This window comes from Gymnoscopelus microlampas, assembly GCF_963454915.1.
Source record: "Gymnoscopelus microlampas genome assembly, chromosome: 7".
NCBI lineage: Eukaryota > Metazoa > Chordata > Actinopteri > Myctophiformes > Myctophidae > Gymnoscopelus > Gymnoscopelus microlampas.
Window position 1 is genome coordinate 43,855,835 of NC_139944.1, and position 25,150 is coordinate 43,880,984.

Below are 25,150 nucleotides of genomic sequence, written 5' to 3' on the forward strand. Positions count from 1 at the left end.
AACAACCAGAGATTCGCCTGTGATCTCGCCATGACAACCGGTACAAAACTACAGAGGAGAGGAGAGGAGAGGAGAGGAGAGGAGAGGAGAGGAGAGGAGAGGAGAGGAGAGGAGAGGAAAGGAAAGGAGAGGAGAGGAGAGGTTTATCCACCCTGACAAACTTGACTGCCATGTCATGAAATGGCAGGATCTAATAATAATAATAATAATAATGTTGACACTTTATCTGTATAACTTTGAGTATGTTTCTCACACATTCAGAGGTGATGTCTGGATTCTGCACTCCATTGGTAGAGACAGCAGCACTATTGGTTAGTCCCCGGCCTTTGTGTTCTGCCTTGCTATTGGTGCTGCCCTGATCCTTGGTCTCTTTTGCTCTCCTCTGATTGGCTGCTTCTGCAAGAGCCCCTCCCTCAGTGGGCAGGGCCACCTCCCCCACCCCCAGCACTTCCTGCTTGTAACCTTTCACGAACAACAACATGGAGGAGATCTAGAAGGAGAGAGGAGCACAGGCAGTATTTTATTGTGGAGTTCAACTAAACCATGCTAACACTTTAGCGTAGAGGCACAAACGTCCACCACATCCATCAATCTGTGAAGCCGATGGGTTGGGTTGGCTAATCAGAGAAGCCGGTGCATACACGGCTCCCAAATGTAGAGCTACAAATAGCCTAACAGCTATTGTAAAATAATAATAATAATGGGCCCATAAGAATGTGCATTCATGTCATTTATTCATTTGTATAAATCACAAACTACCTTTGTGCACAAGCCTGTGAGTCGAGCCCATTGGTCGAACCTGACGTGCTCGTTCATGTTTTGGGCCCAAACTTGCACTACCAGAGTTGGCCGCTTGAAAACGCTTGCAGAAAATATCATCTAACGTAATGTTTTGTCATGCGATGCAACATAACGTAATGCAAAGTATTGTCATTTTTTGTAATGAAATGTGATGTGATGATGGATTGTTTTGTGCTGTGATGTGATGTAATGTAATCCATTGTCCTTCCAACCTCGTCCTCGCTGGTCAGGCTCTGACACTTCATGGGGTCCTGATCATAGACAGGTAGTTGTCCAAGGAGCTGCCTGCGCCGAAACAACCACCCCTCTGTCCCTGAGATCGTTCGCCTGTCCTCTGGGAGTGAGTCCATGTACTGCATAGCCTAGAGGGGAGGAGAGGAGGTCAATAGGAGAAGTATGGGACCACGCAAGTCGGGAAAGATAGTCCTCACTGTACCCGTTGTTAGAGTTCCCAGTGTGGTACCCATTACCACAGCACTAATATATACAGTATATAGTACAATATGTTACATATTACAATCAACAGGTTATATATATAAACGGGCACTGGCCTACCGGGAATAATGCAAGTCGGGAACCATGCCATATGGGAGCACCGCATATTTATACTATGCTGGAAATGCCAGCAGCATAATTTCAACTTTGGGCGTTTGGATGAGTGTTTTAGAATAGTGCGTTTAGTTGTCAACTGGAACCGAATGCTTTGGTGGACACATGGCCTTATAGGCCTGGCCTACGCATCTAAAAGGAGGAGAGGAGAGGAGGGTTCTGACCAGTTTCTGAGTGAGCCCAAATGGAGTCCAATCATAGTAGGTGGTGTTGAAGGAGGGGTCTTTGCGGGTCACTACAGGATTGGTCACTGTCATCCTGTTCCTCTTGTACAGACGCAGGCCCCCGGCTCCTTTCACCTTGGCCGTCAAATGGGAGCATGGTGAGTCGGTCAGCAGGCGCCCCATTCGCTGGTCGTCGTCTGCATCACTGCCAGGGGCGTGGTCAACGGAGTTGCAGCCGCACGCCACACACACCTTACTGCGGAGGTTTATTATTATTATTATTATTGCTAAAACAGACCTGCAACCTCACCGCCTCTTGCTGAAATCGTGCTGTTTTGATTACTCAATATGCCATTCTCTTGAACTGTGTGGAACCAGCCTTGCCAAACAAAACCAAAGCTACATGGAGGAGGGCCATCCAATCAAATGGGTGAACTCACACCATCTGACCAGGAGGGTAACAGGTGTCCTTGATTGAACCCAACCCAGTGACAGTCTGTTAGTTGTAGCCTACTGTGCAAAAATGTCATCGGGTGTTCCAATGGATCCAATGTAGTTATTATTTAGTCACAAGCTCTTAATACTTTTCATATAAGAACCAACAGAAAGACCCAGAAAGACTTGTGAATTTTCACTTTGGGGCGGCTGACACTGTTTTGAGACAGTTCTTACAGGTTAGTCAAGGTGTGAGTAGATTAAATAGGCTTGTAGTTTGGTACAGGTATGTCACAAAATAATTTGTCACCGTAGATTTTCACCTGCCCTCCTCCTTCATGAGTTTGCAGAACTAGTAGTAACATTCTGGTAGTTCAGGACAGACATAGAATGAGAGACAAAAAGAGAAAGACATATTTACCTCCAGGAATGTGTTTGGAGTCCAGAGCAGCTCTCCTTGCACAGCAGACACCCTGCGCCTCCTCCTTTCTTCTCTACTCCGTTGACTCCTCCTGCTCCTCCGTCACGCTGTCCCACATTCATCTGAGGAGAGGGAGGAGAGGAGGGATGAAGAGAGTGAATCAGAGTGTTGCTGAGGGGATTGTTAGTGTTGATGACACTGGGTGGATCTGTTAGAGCACTGTTTCCCAAACAGTGGGCCGGGACCCATATTGTAATTTAATTAATGCAAGAACAATGGCTTTTATTTCAGCATGCTAACTTTCCAGGAAGAGAAAGGCTGTAGTTTATAGCTTAGAATCCCCATCGATGATGTCATTGGTAGGCAGGTTTATGAACTGTCCACAGCCCACCGATTTTATAATGACATGCAGAGTTAGTATGTATGTAGCGTAGCAGTAGTGGCTTAGAGCCTCTGCCTGACGACCAAAAGCCTAATATCTCCCCTGCCAAGAAGGAATGCTTCCTTAAAGGGGAATACCACTCATTTTCAACCTTGAACTATGTCTTTAATACACCATAGAGCTGTGTATGTCACTGATCACATGACCTCAATCAATGATCCAGTTCTAGGCAACATAGAAGGGGGGGATTCTTATTTCCACACAACAGCTCTAAGGTGTATTAAAGACATAGTTCAATGTTGAAAATGAGTGGTATTCTCCTTTAAGATGGTTCTCCACCAAACAGACTACTTCAGAGGCTAGTGGTTAAGATGTTGGCTTTCCACATGGGAGACCAGGGTTTGAAACCCGGGCTTTACAAGTAGACGGAAACTGTGCTATCTTATAACGAGCATAGACAAGGGTCAATTATATGAAGATAAGGTTGAAAATGGGTGACATGCTCCTTTAATGTGGCTACCATTGAGTGTATTTTGGGACAGAGCAGATCTTGGCAGGGCACAGGGTGCCCCAGGGTAACATTTTGGGCCAACCCTATTTTCTTTGTACTGTATATTAATGTCGGTCTGTTGCCAAAAACCTTGGTGTCTTATTTGAACCCAGTTTAAACGTTGAGAGCCACATTCACAAACTTGCTCAGACATGTTTTTATAATTTCGGGGAAATGTCTTTCTTTCTTTGTTTATTTGGCAGAGGAACAATCAACAATAGATTTATTGCACAAGAAATAGCCAAGAGCTGATTTACTTCCACAGTCACTGGATGGACGTCATCATGACACAAACACAATGTTATAAACACATACGAAATATTCAAAACATGTCCTAAAAGACGATCTCCGGATCAGGTCAATTTGGAGTTATAAAGACACCATTTAATTTAATCTCCAGCTCCATTATTGCAATGGTGGGTTAAAAAAACAATTTAAAAAATCCCATTTCCCTGATAATTTGATTGAACCCTTTACAGATCAGCAGGTTCACACAATGTTTGTCAATGTTTTATAATTAAAAATAACAGTGGAGTTTTTTTTTATGTATTTGTTTTACTGTCCTCAAGTTCAGTCTTCTGTCTCTATGGCTTATTGCACATATTGCATACAGTATTGCTTTTGGCATATTGCATTGCTTGGCCCCCGTATTGCTGCTAGCAGTATATTTATTATTATTATTGTCGTTTTTATCATTATTATTATTATTATTATTATTCATAATAATACTCTGTTGCAACAACTGACACCATGAACAAAGACACTTGGGTCACTGTTGTCACACCTGCTTGTTGAATGTTAAAGAGGTGACAGCACAAGGTTATAGCTTTCACCATGTAGCTACCTGCCAACACACACGCGTGCACAAGCACGCACACACACACACACACACACACACACACACACACACACACACACACACACACACACACACACACACACACACACACACACACACACACACACACACACACACACACACACACACAGAGTGTGACTTACTCTCTCACAGAGTGAGAGAGTAGTAGGTGTGAAGTTTAGCAGGGGGGAGCTTGTTGAAAGGTCACAGTCAAGTTGAGGGCTGACACCTTCTAAACATAACTAGACAACACAAGACAATAGCCTAGAACACACACAATAAAGCAATGCAACAATAAAACTGCTCATAACTCAGCACACCACAACACAATACTAGACCTGGGGCCACATTCACACACATTTTTAGATGTTCCTTTTTTCCTCTACACATTTCCTAAATATATTTTTTAAAAACTTCAGAATATCCTCTTTAAGATCTTAATATAATGTAACCCTTCACATATGGTGTATATAGATTGTGCATGGGTTGTTTTATGCAAAACTACCTAAGTAACCGTAGCTATCTAATTTCATTTGTGCTGAAATATCATCTATTACAAAACACTAGACAGATATATTTATATATATATTAGCGTAAATATAGAAATATAAGACTGAGTGAATGCCACTGCTAATGGCTCGCTTACGATGATTTTTAGTTACAAATCTAAACTTATTTTGTGCTCCCCTGCAAACCAACCCTGGGATGTGCATGTGTATCATGTGTATGTGTTTTGTTTTGGGGTGTCAGGGAGACTGACAGACAAACAAGCTGTTTGGATGCCATCACATCAACAGAGTAACATGCATTCTGGAACGTACACGCACTTTTGGTATTAATTCACACAAGCTCTTTAGGGATCTTCTACTGTGTGTGAAAGTGAGATCAACTTCCAAAGGTCATACTCATCTGAGTCATTCAGACAGATTAACACATCTCCATCTCTATCTTCACTACAGTATCTATCTGACTGACACGCGCGTGGCCACGTGCGCGCGCACGCACGCACACACACACACACACACACACACACACACACACACACACACACACACACACACACACACACACACACACACACACACACACACACACACACACACACACACACACACACACACACACACACACACACACACACACACACAGGGGATCTCTCTGTGCCGTCCACAACTCACTTACACAAATATTCTGATCCATACAGAGACAAGGGGTGCAACAGTTAATCAAACTAATCAATTTTATCAATCATTTTATCAAACAATCGATTAATAATCGATCCCTATTTTGGGCATGTCATCATAGATGCTAAGTTTAGAACAATGTAAAAACTAAATAGCTTGTAGATATGCTATTTTCACTACTTTTGCACAACACCATGCATGCGCAATAAATTATATAGAATAAAATATACACATATCGTTTTTTAAAGCTTCTCGGTTATCTAAATAATCAGAAAATGTACAGTATCTACAGAATAATCACAAAGAAAAATATCATAATCAAATAAAGACAGACAGACAGTAGAAAAGATGAGAAGGAGACACAGATAGGCCTAGTAGGAAAGCTGAGAGGGAGACGGTGTAGACAGATAGTAGGAAAGCTGGAGGGAGACAGTAGAGGACATAGGAATGAAGGCTCCGGTGGGATGTGATCCCAGAACAGTAGGGGTTTGGAGGGGATTAACCACCATGCTATCTATGGACATTGGTAAGAGGTTATTTCAACAACACACCTGCTTATTTTTGAGTCGCTTTGGATGAGACAGATGTACGAGTCAGACTCCATTTAACCCAGTGTATAGTCTGTCCTACAGACAGAGACACTGGGTAAATGGAGTCTGACTCGTACATCTGTCTCATCCAAAGCGACTAACAGAGAAAACAGAGAAAATCTACACTATTTCGTCTGTCTTACAGATACAAACAACACTGTCTGCACTACAGATACAAACAAGACAAATGTCACTAATAGTCTGTCGTACAGAGACCACTAATTGTCTGTCCTTCAAAGACAAGCAACAGTAAGAAGAAAGATACCTGAGCACTTCAAAAGAGATTATAATACTGGAGCACTCAAGTCTGGGTCTTCTCTGCACTTTTTATTATTTTGCAGGGTTGACTACAGTAACAGTCTGTCCCACAGAGACAAACTACACTAATTGTCAAAGGGCAAAATTACACTAACACTCTGTCCTATGGAGACACTAACTGTCTTTCTTTACAGAGACACTGTCATCACTGTCTGTTACTGTATATACAGTACATACAGTATACAAAACAAAAGGTTACACATTGTGTTCCTCAACTAATTTTAATGTTGCTGATCTAAGATCTGATCCTTGTACTATACTAGCCTTGGATCAAGACTATCATAGATGTATTTGATCGATTTTGACATTTGCATAGATACGAAAGTAAAAGTCAGACTCAATAAAATACATCTGTGATAGTCTTGATCCATGAATAGTACTATTTTAGATGATTGTAATGATGCAATGATGTTATGATGTAATGATGACCTAGGATATGATCTTTACCACTAGTCTATTGTGATTCTGGTGATCTAGGATCTGAACAGACTTGTTAGCAGCTGACTGTAAAGCATAAACAAAAATGATTTATGAAACATTTTGACTGAACAATGAAAAAGTGTTTTCTTCATTTTTGTTTAGGGTTTTCACCAATACAATCTGAATTCTCAATAACACAAGCTGAACAGCTGGTTGTTGTATCTTACCTTCTCCATGGCGCCTGCCATCTCTTTTATCTCCATGATGTTGTTGTTGTGTTTGTTGTGGTTGTTGGTGTTGTTCTTGTTGGTCCAAGTGTTGTGATGTTTGTGTTCAAACTTCCAAACACTCCGTTCACTCTGGACGTACTCCCCTCAACAATCACTTTTTGATTCCCCTCCTCCCTTCTCCTTTTCTCTCCTCTCCTCTCGTGTCCTCTCCTTGTTTCTTTTCCTTATTCCGCTCCTCTCCTCAATTCTCTCTTCTTTTACGTCCCGGTCGATTGTCTTGTGGTTGAGGTTCCTTCTGTATTTCTCTCACAGCAGGCTGTTCTTGGTTCAGATCTTAGTTCAGACCTCCACCTTCCACGTCCACATGTAGCCCTTTCTTAGTCCAGGATCAAATCCCACAAAGCCTGAATTCTGTCCTGTGTTTCTGTCTTTCAGGCGTCTACATACAGTAGAGACAGAAATTAGAGGAGTGAGCAGAGATCAAACACCCTTCTGATGTCATCAATGAAACTCCTACAAATGCAACTCACTGTGTCTGGAGTGAGTAAGAATGTACAGTCAGTGACACTGACTGTACATTTTTACTCACTCCAGACACAGACAGACAGACAAACAGACAGACATATACACACACACACACACACACAGACACACAGAGTTCTACATTTAAATGCGAACACCTTATCTCTCCATTCTATAGTTTCTTAACAAAGCCTTCACTTCTCTTCTTTCAGTTCATTCCTTCAACTGCTTTGAACCTCCCTCCACGTGTACACACACACACACACACACACACACACACACACACACACACACACACACACACACACACACACACACACACACACACACACACACACACACACACACACACACACACACATATAAAAACCTCCTTCACTCACCACTACTGCGTGAAGACCACTGCTGTAGACATGTCTGAGTGGCTAGTTGTGTGTCTGTCTGTCTGTCTGTCTGTCTGTCTGTCTGACTCACTGGAGTAGTGGGGTTTGAATGAGCTGGTTATGTTTTGAGAGAGAGAGAGAGAGAGAGAGAGAGAGAGAGAGAGAGAGAGAGAGGTGTGTAAGAGATAGAGGGGGGGGGGGGTCAGGAAAGAAAGACAGAGAGACACTGTGTAAGCGTGCGTGTGTGTGTGCGTGTGTGCGTGCGTGCGTGCGTGCGTGCGTGTGTGTGTGTGTGTGTGTGTGTGTGTGTGTGTGTGTGTGTGTGTGTGTGTGTGTGTGTGCGTGTGTGTGTGTATGAGAGAGAGAGAGACAGTGAGAGAGAGAGAGAGAGGTGAAGGGGGGGGGGGGGGGGGTCCCCAGTCGAACAAACAGCCAATAGGGAGCTCCATAGTTTCACTCCACCCTTCCGCTCTCTCTTTCATTTGTCATTTTTTTCACTTGATGACATCACACTTATAACAACTCACAGGAATGTAGCGTCTCACCAGCCTGCTTCAGACAGACAGACAGGCTGGCCTGCTGCAGAAAGACAGGACAACTTGCTTGAGAAAGACAGGCAGGTAGTAGGCCTGCTGCAGAATAACAGACAGACAGGTCAGTGAGGCAGGCAGGCATGGGTCCCCCTGCAGGGTCTAAACTAACAGAGTTAGCCAGTTTGTCTGGGGAATACAGCTGAGCGAGACAGCGTAGGAGACAGACAGACAGTAGGAAAGCTGAGAGACAGACAGCGTAAGAGAGAGACAGTGTAGGAGAGGAGAAGGTTCTGGTGGGATCTGACCCTAGACCATCTCAGGAGTCAGGATGTTGGTCACTGACGCAAATTTCTGAACCCATGCATCTTGGTGATAAATGTATTGACTTATTCAGAGACATCTAGATCTATTGTCATCCATTCTCCAGGACAGTCTGACTGTTCTAAAGTAGAGACTAACAGATCGAGTCGTTTGGTTTCTTTGACTTAAATTAATCAGATCTTTCGTGCATAGAGATGGTTTAATACTAATATTAAACAATAGTTACTGTACATCAGTTACCACACTTTTAGACACGTCACTGAAGAATGCAATTCTGAACATGTACATAAATGGAACTTAATATAATTCATGTAATGAATAACAAACTGCTGAGAAAATCTCTTTTGGAGAAGAAATGTTACGGAGTTGTGGGATAACAGAGTTCTCGCCTATCCCTTTATTTTATGTGAGAACAGTCTCTGAAGATCCCTGCATTATGTAGGAAAAGGATATAAAAAACACCGTTGTTAAATCTCAGAATACCTTAGTTGATGTTGCTAAAAGCCCAGCATTGTATTGCAGTCATAAGAAGACAACACAAAACTAAACTGTTTTCCTTTAAGATGGCTCACTGTCTCCACCTGGTGACAGTAGCCTGTGATTTACTAAAATCACTGGGGGGGATTTGTATTGAAGTAAGCACCAGGTGCAGTACATTGGACTGTACTGTACTGTATTGTACCATATACTGTATGTACAGTAGGCTACTACTACAGGCCTACTGTATAGTACCAGTACAGTACCAGGTGCAGTAGCCTACACTTCTGTACAAATCTAATTGTGGGAGAAAAGACTGATGGAAACATCACATGTTTAATATGGGTGGTGGTTTGCATTGCTAACCTCTGGATTGCAAAGGCGTAGTTTATGAACAGAGATTCTTTCGGTTTATGAAGAGGGATTGTTCCGTTTTGGTATCATTACTGAATAACTCTTTATTAATGTTGAGAGCAGAGGTGGAAAGAGTAGTAGAATGTCCTACTGAACTTGGACTGGGATTGGGTACCAGTCACAGTTACTGAACAGTAAAATTGAACAGCTTTCCCCTTGAGGCAGCATGGCTCATGAAAAACGCTGACCCCAATGGACAGATTTACGAGAACCCCCTCCAGTCAGAATAGTGCTACTGTATGCGCATAGTGCTACCATGTGTGAGTAGGCCTACAATGCAATAATTCATTCATGTATTTACACAGGTGTATTTTGGAATGTATAACCCCACTGCATACATCTTTAACAATAAATGTGCAAAAATGAATAAATATGTTTATATGTTGTTTTTCAGGCCATGGACCCCTTAGCTGAGAGACAGATGAAGCAAGGACCCCCACTACATATTGTATAATTATGTTGCATAGATTTCATAGATAGCTTCATTGACTATCAGTGTTGTGTAAAGTAGCCTAATGGTTTTTGTTTTTGTTTATTTCAGACATTTAACCTTACTTAACTTAGTAAACTTGCCCGTTGGCTCTGTACTTGGTCTGCTCCTTTTTCCCTCTACACCATTAGAGGGAAAACACTGGAGTATTAGAAAACGATTGGGAAAATTGGGCATTATTTTTTGGAGAAACAAAGTGGGCACTACTTTGGGATAACTGAGCATTCACTTGGGTAATAACATGGCACTATCAGAGCTGACTTTGTTTTAGTGCCCAGTTCACTGCTATCCATTTGAAAAGATTCATGTGGATTTACAAACATTTTTGAAAATAATTTATGCTTGATGTGATAGGCTATATATATTTTATCTGATATATTTAGTACTTTGCAAAACAAATGAATAATGATGAATGTAGTACACCAGAATGTCATTTGAATCATCAAATTATGAAAATGTAAGTTCACATTAGCTCTCATTTAGGGGACAGATTCAACTTTGTTTTCCACTTACATTTTCTTTACAAACTATACCAATATTCGGTATAGTCCCAGAGGCACATGTACACATGCTCCGGCCTCTTAGGGCTTATTGACATTGATGAGACTAAATTGTTTTTCTGATAATGTTTTCTCTGTATTGCCAAATAGCCTTGTCTCTTAAACGGAAGCTACTGGCTACCCTATATCCCCAAGTACTATATATAGCTAAAAACTATTTTAGCTATATCTATTATTTCACTCACTTAAAATGAGTTGGGGGAGTGACATAAAAGTATCATTTGAAAAAAAAATTCTGCAATTCAAAAACATTAATAGAATATACTAGATGCCATCCAGGCTGCATAGAGTGGATTGGGTTAGTTAGTACACATGCTCTGGAGTCATCCAAAGATTCTGGAGTATTGGTCTGCTATACATACAGCAGTGGCAAAACAATTACTTGCCTGGATATCCCCTTCTCCCACCGTTGATCTTGGATGACCCTGCTACTGAACATTCAGTGACATGTATCCTCCTCTAGCAGCCTGACTCCAGATTGCCCTTAGGTTAGGAAGGAGGCTTTTGGTCTACACTCTTGACAAAGTGGCTGCACTAGAGTGATTATCATATAGGCTGCTTTAGCCTTGCGTAACCAGACTATATATTTTTTTGCACTGGCAGATTCGTCTGGTCCCAGGCTCAGGCTGCTTGACATTAGGACTTGAAATGGGGGACAGTACCATTCTTATACTGTATGGTGGGGATTTGATTCCACTTTCGGCTCAGCAAAAACATAATTGGATAGTACTGTGTGATTTACACTGGAATACATTTTGTTGGAATTCTGGTAAATGAGTAAAGCTGTAGGCTTCTAGGTGTCTTTGTACATCGTTAACTTTTTACATTTATTTACTTAATTATTTGTATTATTTTTAATGTATTGTTTGTTTGGGTTGTCTGTAGTGATGTATGTTTTTTATTCAAATGTGTCCATTTGTTAATATTGGGTTGTTTGATTATTGTATGTCTGTAGACCCTTAAAATAGTAAAGTATTAATCATAAAAAACAAAGCTATATCTATTAATTGATTAATTCACTTACACACAGCCAGAAAAGGTGCCTCAAAGGTGCACCACTCATGGCAGGTAGACAGCCAGACTGATAATCCGCTGAGGTGAAGATTAACCTTTTTTTTAAGAGAATGAATATAAGTAAATAAGGATGAACATAAACACCACAATCTCGGCTGGATTTTCTTAAATAAATGTTTTATAGTTCACATTCAAAGTTGTCATAAAGATGTCATATTATACTTCTTAAAAAAATATTCATCCATGCAACAACAATAAAGGAAAACAAAAAAGCTATTTGGGGTAGTAATAATAATAATAACAATTATAATATATTTATCATTTTTCTTTATTTCTACAAGATATATTCTTCTCACATCTATGGAGCGCTGGGGTAATGACATCAACACAGAGACCAATCAAACATCATCCCTTTGGAAAGACGAATGGTTTCTCACCGCAAAAAAAAGAAAAAAGAAAAGAAAAGACCAGCTCAGCACTCACTTTTATCTTATGTTGACACACATCGGAATATATTTCTGATATTTTGTCCGCAGAAAACCTCACAGCGGCACTGACTACCGGAGATAATAATGAGACGTTGAAAAATAAAAGAAATACTTTGAAGTTGGGCGCATACAGGTGTCATTTTTCAACCAGTGCAGTGAGACAGCAACATTTAAAATAGACTTGAATAGACATGAAAATAGACTTGATAAGTCTGACAATGTGATGGAAATGGTAAAAACATTTTTCTAAGTCTGTCACGTACACTTGATTATAGTGCTGTTTTCCCTTCTCTGATTGCCTGACGGTGGAGCTGAGGTTTTCTGACATTATGGACATTAATCTTGTATTTTCACTGATGAAGCACACATCGTGTGCGAAATGTTATAAAAATAAATGTCTGACTTCCCCATGGCAATGGGAAACCTCCCACCATGACCATCAACACTGTAGCATTACACAAAATAAACCTATAAGCCACCACACACCCAGCTTCTCACTCCTGTTATTCAACACACGGGAGCAGAAATCAACCAGTCCTCCCACTTCCTCTCAGCATGCTCAGGATAGACACACAGCGCACATACTGTACAGACACACACAGTGGTCATGCTCCCACCACAGTGGCAAGCTGGCCTTCTCATGGCTGCCACCAACAAGTCTGCAAATACCCAGGCTACCTAACCCTCTTTGACTTTGAATGAAAAGCAGGAAATCAAGTTTCATGGATTTGAGACTTTCCCTGGTACCTGCAGTGCCACACCTGGACAGGAGATGGCAGTGTCACCACAAGTCTCTCTCTCTCTTACACACACACACACACACACAAACACCTGAGCTCTAATGGAACAGTGTGACACAATTACATGTACCACATATGATGAAACCCAAACTACACCCAGCTGTACGATTCCACCTCGCTGCCCTACTCTCAGCAGTAACTGTCCCATCAAAAGCATGACCTGAAATTCAAACCCTATAGCCATGACCCGTGACCTTTTAATAAGAGAAGAGTGCCTTCCACGTTTATCCCGTCCCTCCAAGTCCTTAATTACAACTGGACAATATTTTCATAGATAGCAGTACTTAACGATAGATTGTTATCAATATAAAAATCTAAACCCTCATAGTCATGACCTATGGCTTTGAAAAAATATAAAAAAGCAGCCATTTCCCGTCGTCAGCCTATAATCTGTTCTGCTTTACATCACAGTCAACAGATGTATTATAAGCTAACGACATTATGAAATGCATTTCCTGTTTCAACTGTTTTAACAGTTTTAGGGACAAAATGGTGCCTGTGAAGGTGCTCTTTTCTAACAAATATACAATAAAATCTACAATTTTTGACAAACAGAGATATTAAAAGTCTAAATTAAATACTTATTGCAGTGCTGTTGGAAGTAAACATAACTGCTAATGTCATCCGTTGACAGCTAATGCATGTCTGTTCATCATTCTAAGGATTGGTTTGTTGTGGTCTTGCTGTGATTGTTGAATTTATTCAGTTTCACATAAGGTCAATAAAGACCCAGAATCTACACCTGCCAATAGTATATTTTACCTAACCCTCTTGAAATGTATCTCAGAAACCATTTTTACACCTGGGCCAACAGCACAGAAGACCAACTTTAGCTCACATGACAACACTCAGTGTTGCAAGTTTGTCCTTCAGACATTTTTTGTTGAAGGAGTTGGTGAAGGGAGGGGAAGCTCCATGTATGGATAAAAGGTACAAAAAATAAAACACAATTTAGGAAAATAAATCATTTCACTTACATTGTATGCCTCAGAAGGCAACGGAGGGGGGTGGGTAGTCATAATGTAAGAGACCTTACCTTCAAAAGAACAAACATGAATAGAATATCAACATAAAATTATACAAAATAAAATAAGCATTTTATTTTGGCTTGAAGCCAGTAGGGGAAAATCCCAAAAGATCTTGCTCAGCCTTACCCCTTATGCCTAAACCTTTTAGGCATTCTTTTTTACTATTTTGAAAAACACAGTGAAAATGGCCGATCTACATCGACACGTTGTGAGCTTGTAGATCGGCTATTTGAAATATTTTAAACAGTTTTTCAAAGTAGTAAAAAATGACCAAAAAGTTTAAACATAAGGGGTAAGGCGGCACGCACGATGGGGCCCCGTGTTCCAAAGTTGAGTTTAGGGGATAGAGGGTGTTGTTTCAAGATGTATCCACTAGAGGGCCACTGCTGCCTCATGAAGATCCTTCTAGAATCTAGAACTTCATTAGATTGTGGAGTCCAGTCCTGGAGGTCTGGGGCGGTACACAGGTTTTCATCACCAGGGTAATCTCTAAAGCCTAAAGTTGAAGAACAGCTAGAGGTGGTCAACACTTTAATTAAACATCGACCCACTTTAATTAAATGAGTCACATTACAAAGACAAAACACTGTGTGTGTGTGTGTGTGTGTGTGTGTGTGTGTGTGTGTGTGTGTGTGTGTGTGTGGGGGGGGGGGGGGGGGGGATTCTGCCAACAGTTATAACCAAAAGAGACATCCGCTACCATATAAAACCAGTAATAATCTACACTTGAAATGAAATGAAATGAAACGGACAGATTGCTAAATAATAAGTCAATGATAATACTGTGTGAAGTATAGTGCATCATATAGATTGCTAGTCCTATAGATTTGACACATTGGATGAAGTGAAAGTAATGATTAAGCAAAGAAATTCACTGCACATAGACCTGTACAGAGATGCACATACAGCATTCTGGAAACAAGCTCTTTTAATTACTTTTGGCAGAATCTCCCGTCTCTCATGTCACCAGTTCATCATCTGGCCTTCAAGTCATCGACACAGAACCAAAAGTTTGTCGACTCTGATGGACAACGTTGCTGGAGAAGCTGCATTATTGTTGTTGCTTGAATCCCCCAAAACATCTTGTTGCCAGGACACACGACGCAATCATCTGTTGCGGAGGTGTAGCTTGGTGTGTGTCAGCATGCTCAGAATCAAAGTGTTGTCCTCTCTGGGTTTTACTGTGCATTTCCAAGGGCAAAACCTGAGAAATACTGTCCACCTGTCTGTCTGCTGGGGGAATGGATAAGGGGTGTGTGGACCAGGATGTGTAGACCAGGGTATGTAGACCAGGTGGTGTGTGGACCAGGTGGGGTGTGGACCAGGTGGTGTGTAGACCAGGTGGGGTGATGACCAGGTATTGTGGATCAGGCGGGGTGTAGACCAAGATGTGTAGACCAGGTGGGGTGGACTAGGTGGTGAGTAGACCAGGACGCATGGACCAGGTGGTGTGGACTAGGTGGGGTGTAGACCAGGATATGTAGACCAGGTGTTATGAAGACCAGCAAGGGATGATGAGGTCACTTTCTTCCTCTGTGTGTGTGTGTGTGTGTGTGTGTGTAGGTTTCTCAGGATTCAATCGGCGGTCGTCCCAAAAGAAAACTTTAGCGATGTGTGCCAGTGCTTGTGTGTCTGTGTATGTGTGTATGTGTGTATGTGTGCTACACCATGTTCTCGTCTCTCAGGTCCTCCAGGATATGGATCAGACTCTCCAGTCCGAACACGTAGCCTTGGTCCGGACCATGATGCACTGCGGTGTCCCCCCGGAAACCCTTGAAGGTGGAGTGGGCGAAGTCGATCATGCGCACGTCCACCAGGTGGGGGTCTGAGAAGGGGGGAGGGGGACGGGTGGTGGTGGGGGCGGAGACGGGAGGGTCGCTGTGGTGAGAAGGAGGGAGGTGTGGTGATGATTGGTGGCTACAGTCTGTCATGGTGGTGGAGGGGGTGGAGGAGTTCTGAGGGAGGTGCTGGAGGGGAGGAGGCGTCTGGTGGGAGGTCATTGGTGCAGATCTCTGCGTGGGGAATGCCGCCCCTCTTTCGGAGCCCACTTCTAGCTTCTCTACTGATCCTGCCACGGTTCCTAACCCCGACCCTGTTCCTAATCCCGCTTCTGCTCCTCCTAACCCCACACCTGATATCTGCTCTATGCCACACTCATCCTTCTCACAGCAACTAATCTGCTTTTTCTGGCCATCAGGAGCCAGCAGTGCCTTGGGCCAAGGGCCACGGGTTGTTTCCTTAAGGGCCTGTTGTTGATTAATGGGCCAGGGGCCAATGTGTTTCTCTGTAGGGGTCTCTTGTTGATTTTTGGGCCTGGGGCCACCACCGTGTTTTTCTGTAGGGGTCTCTTGTTGATTTTGGGGCCTGGGACCACCACCGTGTTTTTCTGTAGGGGTCTCTTGTTGATTTTTGGGCCTGGGGCCACCACCGTGTTTTTCTGTAGGGGTCTCTTGTTGATTTTGGGGCCTGGGGCCACCACCGTGTTTTTCTGTAGGGGTCTCTTGTTGATTTTTGGGCCATGGGCCACTGTGCATTTCTTTAGGGGTCTCTTGTTGATTTAGGGGCCTCTTGTTTGTTTCTATAGGGGCCGGTGGTGAAGTCTTCTGCTTAGTGCTGGGAACCAATGGGGCCTCAGGTTTCTACAGAATTAAAATCAAACATATAAAATATGTTAGTCGATAAAAGTCAATATGTTAAAATAAAAATAACATATATAACATGATGTGTGGTGTGAGAACATGCTTTGAGAATCCATTGGAAAACTGGCAGAAGAAGACTATATATCTAGATATACAGCACTGACAAAGGTCCTATGACCGAAACCTTTGCTGCTATTTTGCACCTTTCAATTTGAGCACAGAGCACTTTATGAGCACAATATTTTCTTAGTCTCTGTCTAAGAATCATCCTTGATGTTTTTGTGGAGTGCGAGTCTTTTTCTGCCAGTTTTGTGTTTTTGAGACCACCGCACCTGCAGTCAACCCTGAACAAAAGGACAAAGACGGGCGCAACACTTTACCTTGGACTTGAGAATCCATTGCAAATACAATGATGATCTACAAACTGATTGGTGGGCCCTAACTGCACTTGGCTTCACATTGTCCGTTATTTATCAAAAAGCAATTCAATAAACAATCCCCATGTGTGAATTATTTTACTTTGGGAATTAACAGATAAGACTAGGGTTGGGTAATGATACCCGACACCACTTATGGTACCGGTTCCCATAACACTGGTACCTACTAGGCAATAGCCTGGTAAACCCTCCCTCCGGAAATCTCATTTGGAAATGAGATTTCCGGAGGAAGGGTTTACCAGGCTAACTAGGCAAGGCAAGGCAAGCTTATTTGTAGAGCACATTTCAACAACAAGGCCATTCAAAGTGCTTTACACGAAACATTAAGCATCGAGACACGCAAATTTAACACATTATAAAAGGACATTTGAATAAAAGTTAAACAGGCCAGGGATACCACTATATTATTATTTGAACAACTAATTACGGCCCGAGCACTGCACCAGTGTGAAGCCCTATTGAAATTGCAAGAATCATTATTTTCGTAAAATGGCGTGACCGTGGCGAAGCGTCAAACTTCCATGTTTCACCGCCAAACAGGAAGTGGAAATAGCCGATCTACAGGGTCATGTTTTTCCTTTTTCTCTATGTAACTTTTGAGCTGATTTCCATACAGACTTGTGGGTGATGTCATTGGACTAGGATCAGAGTCCTTGTCTTTCATTGGTGTAACTTGGCTCCCCCCATTTTATGATTGGTCAATATTTGTAAATTCCTATATTTTGCCACTTGTGAGTGGCCTCATTGGATTCGGTTTAGGTGTTAATTAGCCCCGCCCTCTTTTCTGATTGGTTGATATTTGCCCCTAATGTGGACAGAGGTGCTAGGGCCTGGTTATCGCTGCTTGCAGATCTAAGGTCTTGTTGTTGATCGCAAACCACAGCAATCGAAAGGTGATAAGTTGGTGCAGGTGCCAAACAAGATAAGAAGCACACCATAGACCTGCAACTGAACAACAAAGGCCATACAGTCGATTCACAAACCATGCCTCACTTGATTGCAGTTTTAGATAATGAAAATAAGTCTAATGAAAATTTGTACTCAAATATACTAAACTGACACAAAAAAACAAGAAACACAAACGATAGCCATCCCTAGATAAGACACATCATCCATGGAGGTGATATAAATAATAAAAATATAAATCATTGTCTCCCCTTTTAGTTGTTGTTGGGGTATTTGCCAGGCAAGTACATTATCACATTACTGGAATGTGACCTCTGCATTTACCAGTCCTAACTATTAGGAGCAGTGGGCTCTATTAATACAGCGCTCAGGAAGTAGTTGGGGAATCAGTGTCTTACTCAAGGACAATTTGACATTAAGCCTGGTGGGCGGGGGGGGGGGGGGGGGGGGGGACCAAGGACCTTCCAATTTCCTACTACCTCCTGAGCCAGATACCAGCCAATAAACAATATAAGGCTAGAAACTAGCTTGCATTACAGTATTAGCCTAGATTACAGTATATATCTTTTAAATTATGAAACCTGGTATAATAAGGGTAAGTGACCTGCCTCTTTAACAGCATGACAACAGTACATTGATAACTATCGGTATGTATTTGTGGAACTTTGGGATTTCCTTGAATATTGTACCTTGTGTTATTTTTGTATGCTGTAATGTTTGACTGCATTTCCCAGGGCGCTTAGGAGGAGGGAAGCCTTGGCTGTCACAACTGATTAGTTTCAGCAGCCTCTAATTAATCCAGAGGCTATTTATCCTGCATTCATGTTGTGTTGAGTATAGCGGATGAATGAGTTTCCATTCTGAAACAGTACAGTATCTACTGTAGTTGGGTAAACAATGTCGCAATGTAGTGAATGTACATGTACCCGTTCACCTCTTGTGAACATAAGAGATATGGTGGAAAACAACTACTATGCATTTCATTTACCCAATACATTTTCTGTTCTCTTCCTTTTCCAGAAAAGCCGAAAACAAATATATTTTGAAAGCAAAGATCAGCTACAACTGCACGTGAAATCTAGACAAGTCTGAAAAAACATAATTCACCAATTGGCAAAGTCAGACTGTAGCACCCAGCAGCAATAGTCTGTAAAAACTGTTTTTAATTGGGTCGAAATGCCTATAACAGATTTAGAGTTTTTATGGTGACAACCATATTAACTCAATCACATTACAGTGCACACACATCAAACGTTCTGCATTTCAGCAGAAATAAGTATGAGGAGCTTTACAGCAGCACAGCAGCATTACATGTTTTATTTTTGTTGTGCAAACTGGAAAGGGAGAGAGAGAGAGAGAGCGCGCATGTGATTGGATGCATGCAGTTCTCACCTTTCCCTCATATATGATGAGCAGAGATGAGGAGTAGAAGCGGTATGATGCTTGTTTCTCAAGCACTTCCGTCAGGGTGCGGAGCTTGCTCAGGATGGGCTCAAAGAGGTCTCGTCTCAACCCCGAGCCGTTATGCAGGTACTGGTGGAGAGCCTGACGGAAGCCCTCGATGGAGAGACCACGACCATAGTACTTGTTCCTGCACAGGTAGTGACCCGTGTCCATCTGGTACACCTGAACACGCATGATCACAATCAGGATCACAATCCAAATGTGAAAATAATATTCCTGGCTCCATTAATTAGTAGTGCTGCTACCTCTAACACCCATCGTAGCTGATGGACCATTAATAATAGTAATAGTAAGTAACTAATTATGAATATGATTATTATTGCAGTGCTAGTAGTAGAAGTAGTAGTATTACCTGCATCCCACAGACTCTAACGCCCAGAGTAGCTGAGGTACTCTGTTCACATTTCTTCATCTGACGAGCTGCTTTCTCCTCTGAGGCATCGTCACCATGCTGCCTGGTTCCCATCTTTAGGTCCAGAATACAAGGGTACGAGAAGTGGTGGACAACGTTCTCCAACAACAGGAATTCTGGGATAAAAAGCATGGCTAAGGAATAGGCTTGACCAAAGTCGAATCAGTTTTATTGTTACCTCCATAATACACACTAGGCATACATGGGAGCAAAGCACCGTTCACCGCAACTCATGGTGCTTGTCACATTTAAAAACAACAGACACATTAAAAAGAAGCAAAGGCATGAAAAAGTAGAGAAAGCAGACAGCATTGGTTAAAAAAAGTGCTGATGCATTCAAAGTGCAATATAGATCCAGTACTATTCAAAAGTGCTATTCATCACAAGATGTTGGTTTTGGGGGCAGTACATGGCGAGCATTTAGAGTTCTGATGATTTGTAACATCTCAGTTAAGGATACTGTAGAGTTTTCTGTCCTTGGACTCAGACCTCATGCGGCTGAGTTGCTGTTTATGGCAGCGGAGACTCCAGGGGTTGTGAGTGATTCTCTCTGAACTCAGACCAGCGTTACCATCCAACATCTGGAATGGGACCTCACAGTGGACCAGCATCTCCAACCTGGGACTCTTCAACTCACAAAGACTGGAGAAGAGCAGAGGGAATTAGTTTAAGGATCATTTATAGGGGAAAACAGGATGACAGGAGAAAACTTGATGAGGGGAAATTGTAGCCATCAGGAGACCCAGGGTGGGTGGATGAGCCAGGGGTCTTCCATGGTGGATAAAATGGTTTATCACACACTTTGTCACTGTATTCTTGAAATTTACCGCAAATCATTTACACTCATTTATATTAACAATTTTGCTTATCATTTAGCAGCTTATGAAAAGTCCTCGATCACACGGGCAGAAACAAAGGCTACCATTCATTTTCAATGGAAGCCAGCGACATTGAAGATACAAAGCAACATCCGACGTTTGTAGCTGCTACAAAAGATACAAAGATACAAAGCTACAAATTGAAGTTGAGCTGGGTTCAACTTCCAGATACAAAGATACAAAACTACAACTGTAGCTCCGATGACGCAGCGCTTGATGACGTCAACGACCGTGTTGAGCAACACAGATACAAAGCGACAGAGCGACAAATATACTGTGAATCTGTGTATCTTTGTATCTGTCCGTGTGAACACAGCTTTACTGTGAAAAGGACTACTAGGGCAAAAACAGTAGCCTATAGCTAAAAGTAAATGTGTCAAGCAGCCCCATTTCCATTTTAGTTGAGCTAACCAGAAATTAACAAGTAGAGCTGACAAATCAGCCTCAGCAAAGCAGCCTTGTACCGTCAGTGTCTGATGGAGTGACAGCATGTCTCTCTCTCTCTTTGTGTATCAGTAGGTGTTGTGTGGAAGAGACAGGCATGCCTACTGCTGGTTGCAATCTTTATAATTTGTTACATGCCTGTAGCTGAAGGGACATGAGTGACTTAGCTAGCAAGATTCCATACACCAGATGGATAGTTTGCACCCCGATTGACCAGTTCCCGTAAACACCCACGCGGAAGCGTACCTCATAAGCTGGAGGGATTATTTGCTGTGCGATTATTAATTCATAAATATGACATTGTTGTTCTAGACCGATTAGAAAAATATTCTGGAAATGATGTCTGTCGGCTGCTGACACTGACTGGCCTAGTAGTTTGTGAGGATTAGCTGTGTAGACTATAGACAGACAGACAGACAGAGCGCTCCTCTTCCCAGCGGTGCGCCTCGTGTTTCAGTGCCCTCTGCACATCAAGCAGAAAATATTTTTTTACAATTTGTTTTTACTATTTACTATATACTTTTGGAGAGGAGCTCTGCTTATCAATGTCACATTTGGTCCTGCTGGCTGTGTCTGACAACCCGGTCATTACCACGTAACACGTTTGAGCACGGCAGCGGTTGACAGGTTGATGCCCATTAAAATTCAAGGACAGAAGAGGAGATGTATAGCTAAAGCTGGGTGATATTGACTAAATAAAATATCACAATGTTTCTGAACGAATAGCTCAATATCCACAATGTGATGGTATTTTGAGGATGACTCTTGGTCAAGAAATCCTAAACATTATCTAGTCTCACGTCACTATATCGATACTGTATATCGCCCAGCTCTATGTGGGGGGCATGATTCAGGATTTCCGTTTACTTACTTCTCAGATGAGTCGCTCTCATGCACCTCCCTCCTCTCTCCACGGTCCTCCTTGTGTTCTGTGGAAGAAGAAGAGCGATGAAGGCTGCGACGGGAATGCTTCCTTCTGGGCTGCTCTCTCTCGGGGGGGTAACTCTCCTCAGGCTCAAACACTCCCTCCTCTACGTATGGATACGCCACCAGATTGATGTAACCGTCTGAATCTCCTTCAAAACACACCATCACTACACCTACAGGAGAGGAGGGAGGAGAAGAGAAAGAGGGGAGGAGAGGGACAGATGAGAGAGAAGTGGGAGAGGAGGAGAGTGAGGAGAGGAAGAGAATATATACAGTACAGGATCAAAAACAGAAATGCAACCCAATGACGAAAGACAAGACAAAAAAAACGACACATTACATTCATAAATTCACACACAGACGGCAGAAGCAAACATACCTGCCCATCGTGAGCAGTTAGTGTCTTGCTCAAGGACACTTCGATGCGAACGCTAGGAAGGGCGTGGACCAGTTCCTAAACAGCCGCTCAACCTCCTGAGCCACAATGAGTGTGCTTGTTGCGAGCAAGCCCACTAATAAACAATGGAGGTCCTAGAAATGTTGCATGCATGCATGCATGCATGGCTGAGGGAGTACCAAAGAGTTCTGATGCAGAGATCTGAGACCTACCTTTGTACTCTGGTGTGAACTCCTTCATGTCGGGAGGCAGAGACTCATAAAACCTCTGCTCTCTGCTGATCATTGGTTTACACACCGTGTGGTCGTCATAACGCATCATACTAGTGTGACCGCCCACCTACACACACACACACACACACACACACACACACACACACACACACACACACACACACACACACACACACACACACACACACACACACACACACACACACACACACACACACACACACACACACACACACACACACACACAGATTAGAATAAAAAATATACATCCAAGAATATATATCGAAGAGGTTGATATGTTGTACAGAAAAAAAGAAAAACCTTTGGTATTAACATTAACTATTAGCACCAAACCTGTTTTAATAAGCCCATAGTATTGAGAAATGTCATACGCACAGTGCATACATGAAAAAACAACAACAAAATAGGATGATTAATAAAGAAAACCCACATCCACCCTTCTCAAGACAGACAGCTCAAGATAACTATGTCTAGACAAGTGAGCAGCTGAGCCTACTCAAAATGAAAGAAGGATGCGCGTTTGGATGCACGTGAATCGACTGCAAAGGCAGCACACTGTCTGGAGAGGTGGAGAGGTGTTGCATCTAATACACTTTTCATGCCAGATACCGGTTCCTCCGGTATCTGGCTTTTATCTGGCTTTTATCTGGTATCTGGTGACTTTATTACAGGCAAACTGAAAGACATGCACTGTACATGTTTGTCTGCTGGAAATGTTGTGCCTTTACCTATAACATTAATGGTGTGTGTGTCTCAGAGTTATTTCTGGTTAAATGATTTGATGTTTACTACAACAGAACAATGAGAAATTGTGCAAGTCAGATATTTGCTTATTGCATTTGCCCGAGTGTTCCTATTTAAAGAGGTAGTGCCACGATTTTGGTGTCTATCCTGTGGTTAAATTGTGCGAGGATGCCTTCCCTGTGTATTTTTGGTTTCTTTTTTAAAGCTGTAAGCTTCTCTGTTGGCATAATAATTTTCTGTTTCAATCAGTTCTCTAGAAATTCCTTTCCAGCAGCACACATAATAATGTCCTAACCTGGTGTACAAAGGGCTCCAGAGACACGCCCCCGGCTCCACGAGCCCCTCCCCCATGGCCTGGCCTCGCCCCCGACAGCTTGGTTTCCATGGCGTTGGTGTGATGAGGGAGGCACATGGCTCCTGCGGCACGCACAGCACCTCCTGAGGAGGGAGGAGCAGGAGTCACAGTCAACAGGTGTGTGTGTCTGAGACACGACACATACTCAAGCTTGCATGCACGAACATACGAAACATATGAAAATACATACATGAAACATACATACATACATTAACACATATATCTTGTATGGGGGTCACAGGCACAAAAATAGTTTCAGATGGGGGTCCATGGCCAAATACATATTCATTTGGGGGCCCTTGACATAAAAAGTATGAGCACCACTGCTGTAGATAGACACACACATAGACAGATAGGTAGAAAGGCAGAACGGTACCCTGACTGTGGGTGCGTGGCCGTGGCGTGGGCGAGGGGGGTTGCACGCTGGCCCCAGGAGGGGGAGGAGCCAGCCCGACACACACCTCACCCAGCCTCCTCCAATCGGAGCACTCCAATCCACCGCTCGTCAGCCCCGGAAACCAATCAGGACGGAGAAGAGGGGCGGAGGGGCGGGGGATGAGGGGAAGGGGCGATGGTCTCAGTCAGACAGGGTCACAGCTTCCTGCGGAGGCACAGAAAATAATCATTAGAGTTTTTATATTTTTAATGCAATTAAATTGTCTTTATCCGTTTTGGGGCTCTGTAAGTAGTAGAAGACTGGTTATAGAGGGAAGCTCCCACTGATCAACTGTAGATAATCAACTGGTTATAATCAGTGGTGGACAAAGTACTCAACCAAAGTACTTGAGTCAAAGTATAAAGATACTCCTGGTCAAATATTTCCCAACTATAAGTGAAAGTTTCTGTGTCAAATTGGTACTGGAGTTAAAGTACTGGGGTACTTGCTTTTAAAAATACTTACTTATTCAAAAGTACATCCTTTTAAAATGAGTATTCAAAAGTAAAAATTACAGACCAAAGTAACATAATCAATAATGGAACAAGACACCCGGCAGACAGAGACAAGAGTCCGAAATATTTAAAGAATGCAATAGAAAGGTATGTCACTAATACGTTTCAAAACAAAAGCCCTGTTTATTGCCAATTATCACTCTGGAAAAACAATCTAAATGCATTGCCCGGCTGCATGAGCTCAAAATGGGCTCATGGGCTCAGCGTGATACACTCGCCCTTGGTTGGATAACCTTGGGAAAGGCAGGTGATAATCTATAATTATAAATTGTAGACAGGTCAGCTGTCAGTCAGCTACTACTACTATTATTAATAACTACTACTTCTCCTTTTATAGTCAAGTGGCAAG

At 42.5% G+C, this 25,150-nt stretch overlaps 2 protein-coding genes across 6 annotated transcripts in view; both read right to left on the bottom strand.

The window, feature by feature from the left end:
* lmcd1 (LIM and cysteine-rich domains 1) overlaps positions 1–7,986 on the bottom strand; it is a 10,711-nt gene extending 2,725 nt beyond the window's left edge. Inside the window, exons 1-7 of one of the 3 annotated variants that reach the window (XM_084063286.1) lie at positions 7,869–7,986; positions 6,961–7,402; positions 2,431–2,552; positions 1,575–1,830; positions 1,014–1,163; positions 254–490; positions 1–48 (exon numbers count right to left, since the gene is read on the bottom strand). The exon at positions 1–48 is cut by the window's left edge and continues 171 nt beyond it. In XM_084063286.1, coding sequence (XP_083919412.1) covers positions 1–48; positions 254–490; positions 1,014–1,163; positions 1,575–1,830; positions 2,431–2,552; positions 6,961–6,996 — 849 coding nt within the window. In that variant the 5' untranslated portion in view covers positions 6,997–7,402; positions 7,869–7,986. Of the gene's footprint in view, positions 49–253; positions 491–1,013; positions 1,164–1,574; positions 1,831–2,430; positions 2,553–5,956; positions 6,047–6,960; positions 7,403–7,868 lie in introns of those variants that run through there. The other 2 variants (XM_084063288.1, XM_084063287.1) reach the window with 2 other exon arrangements.
* A 6,099-nt stretch (positions 7,987–14,085) lies between these two features.
* ip6k1 (inositol hexakisphosphate kinase 1) overlaps positions 14,086–25,150 on the bottom strand; it is a 29,074-nt gene continuing 18,009 nt past the window's right edge. For 2 of the 3 annotated variants that reach the window (XM_084061328.1, XM_084061329.1), the window contains 8 exons: positions 24,227–24,451; positions 23,791–23,933; positions 22,710–22,836; positions 22,045–22,273; positions 20,312–20,493; positions 19,792–19,967; positions 19,368–19,601; positions 14,086–16,632 (listed from right to left, as the gene is read on the bottom strand). In XM_084061328.1, the coding sequence (XP_083917454.1) occupies positions 15,655–16,632; positions 19,368–19,601; positions 19,792–19,967; positions 20,312–20,493; positions 22,045–22,273; positions 22,710–22,836; positions 23,791–23,907 (2,043 nt within the window). In that variant the 5' untranslated portion in view covers positions 23,908–23,933; positions 24,227–24,451 and the 3' untranslated portion in view covers positions 14,086–15,654. The remainder of the gene's footprint in view (positions 16,633–19,367; positions 19,602–19,791; positions 19,968–20,311; positions 20,494–22,044; positions 22,274–22,709; positions 22,837–23,790; positions 23,934–24,226; positions 24,452–25,150) is intronic. The other variant, XR_014601073.1, reaches the window with a different exon arrangement.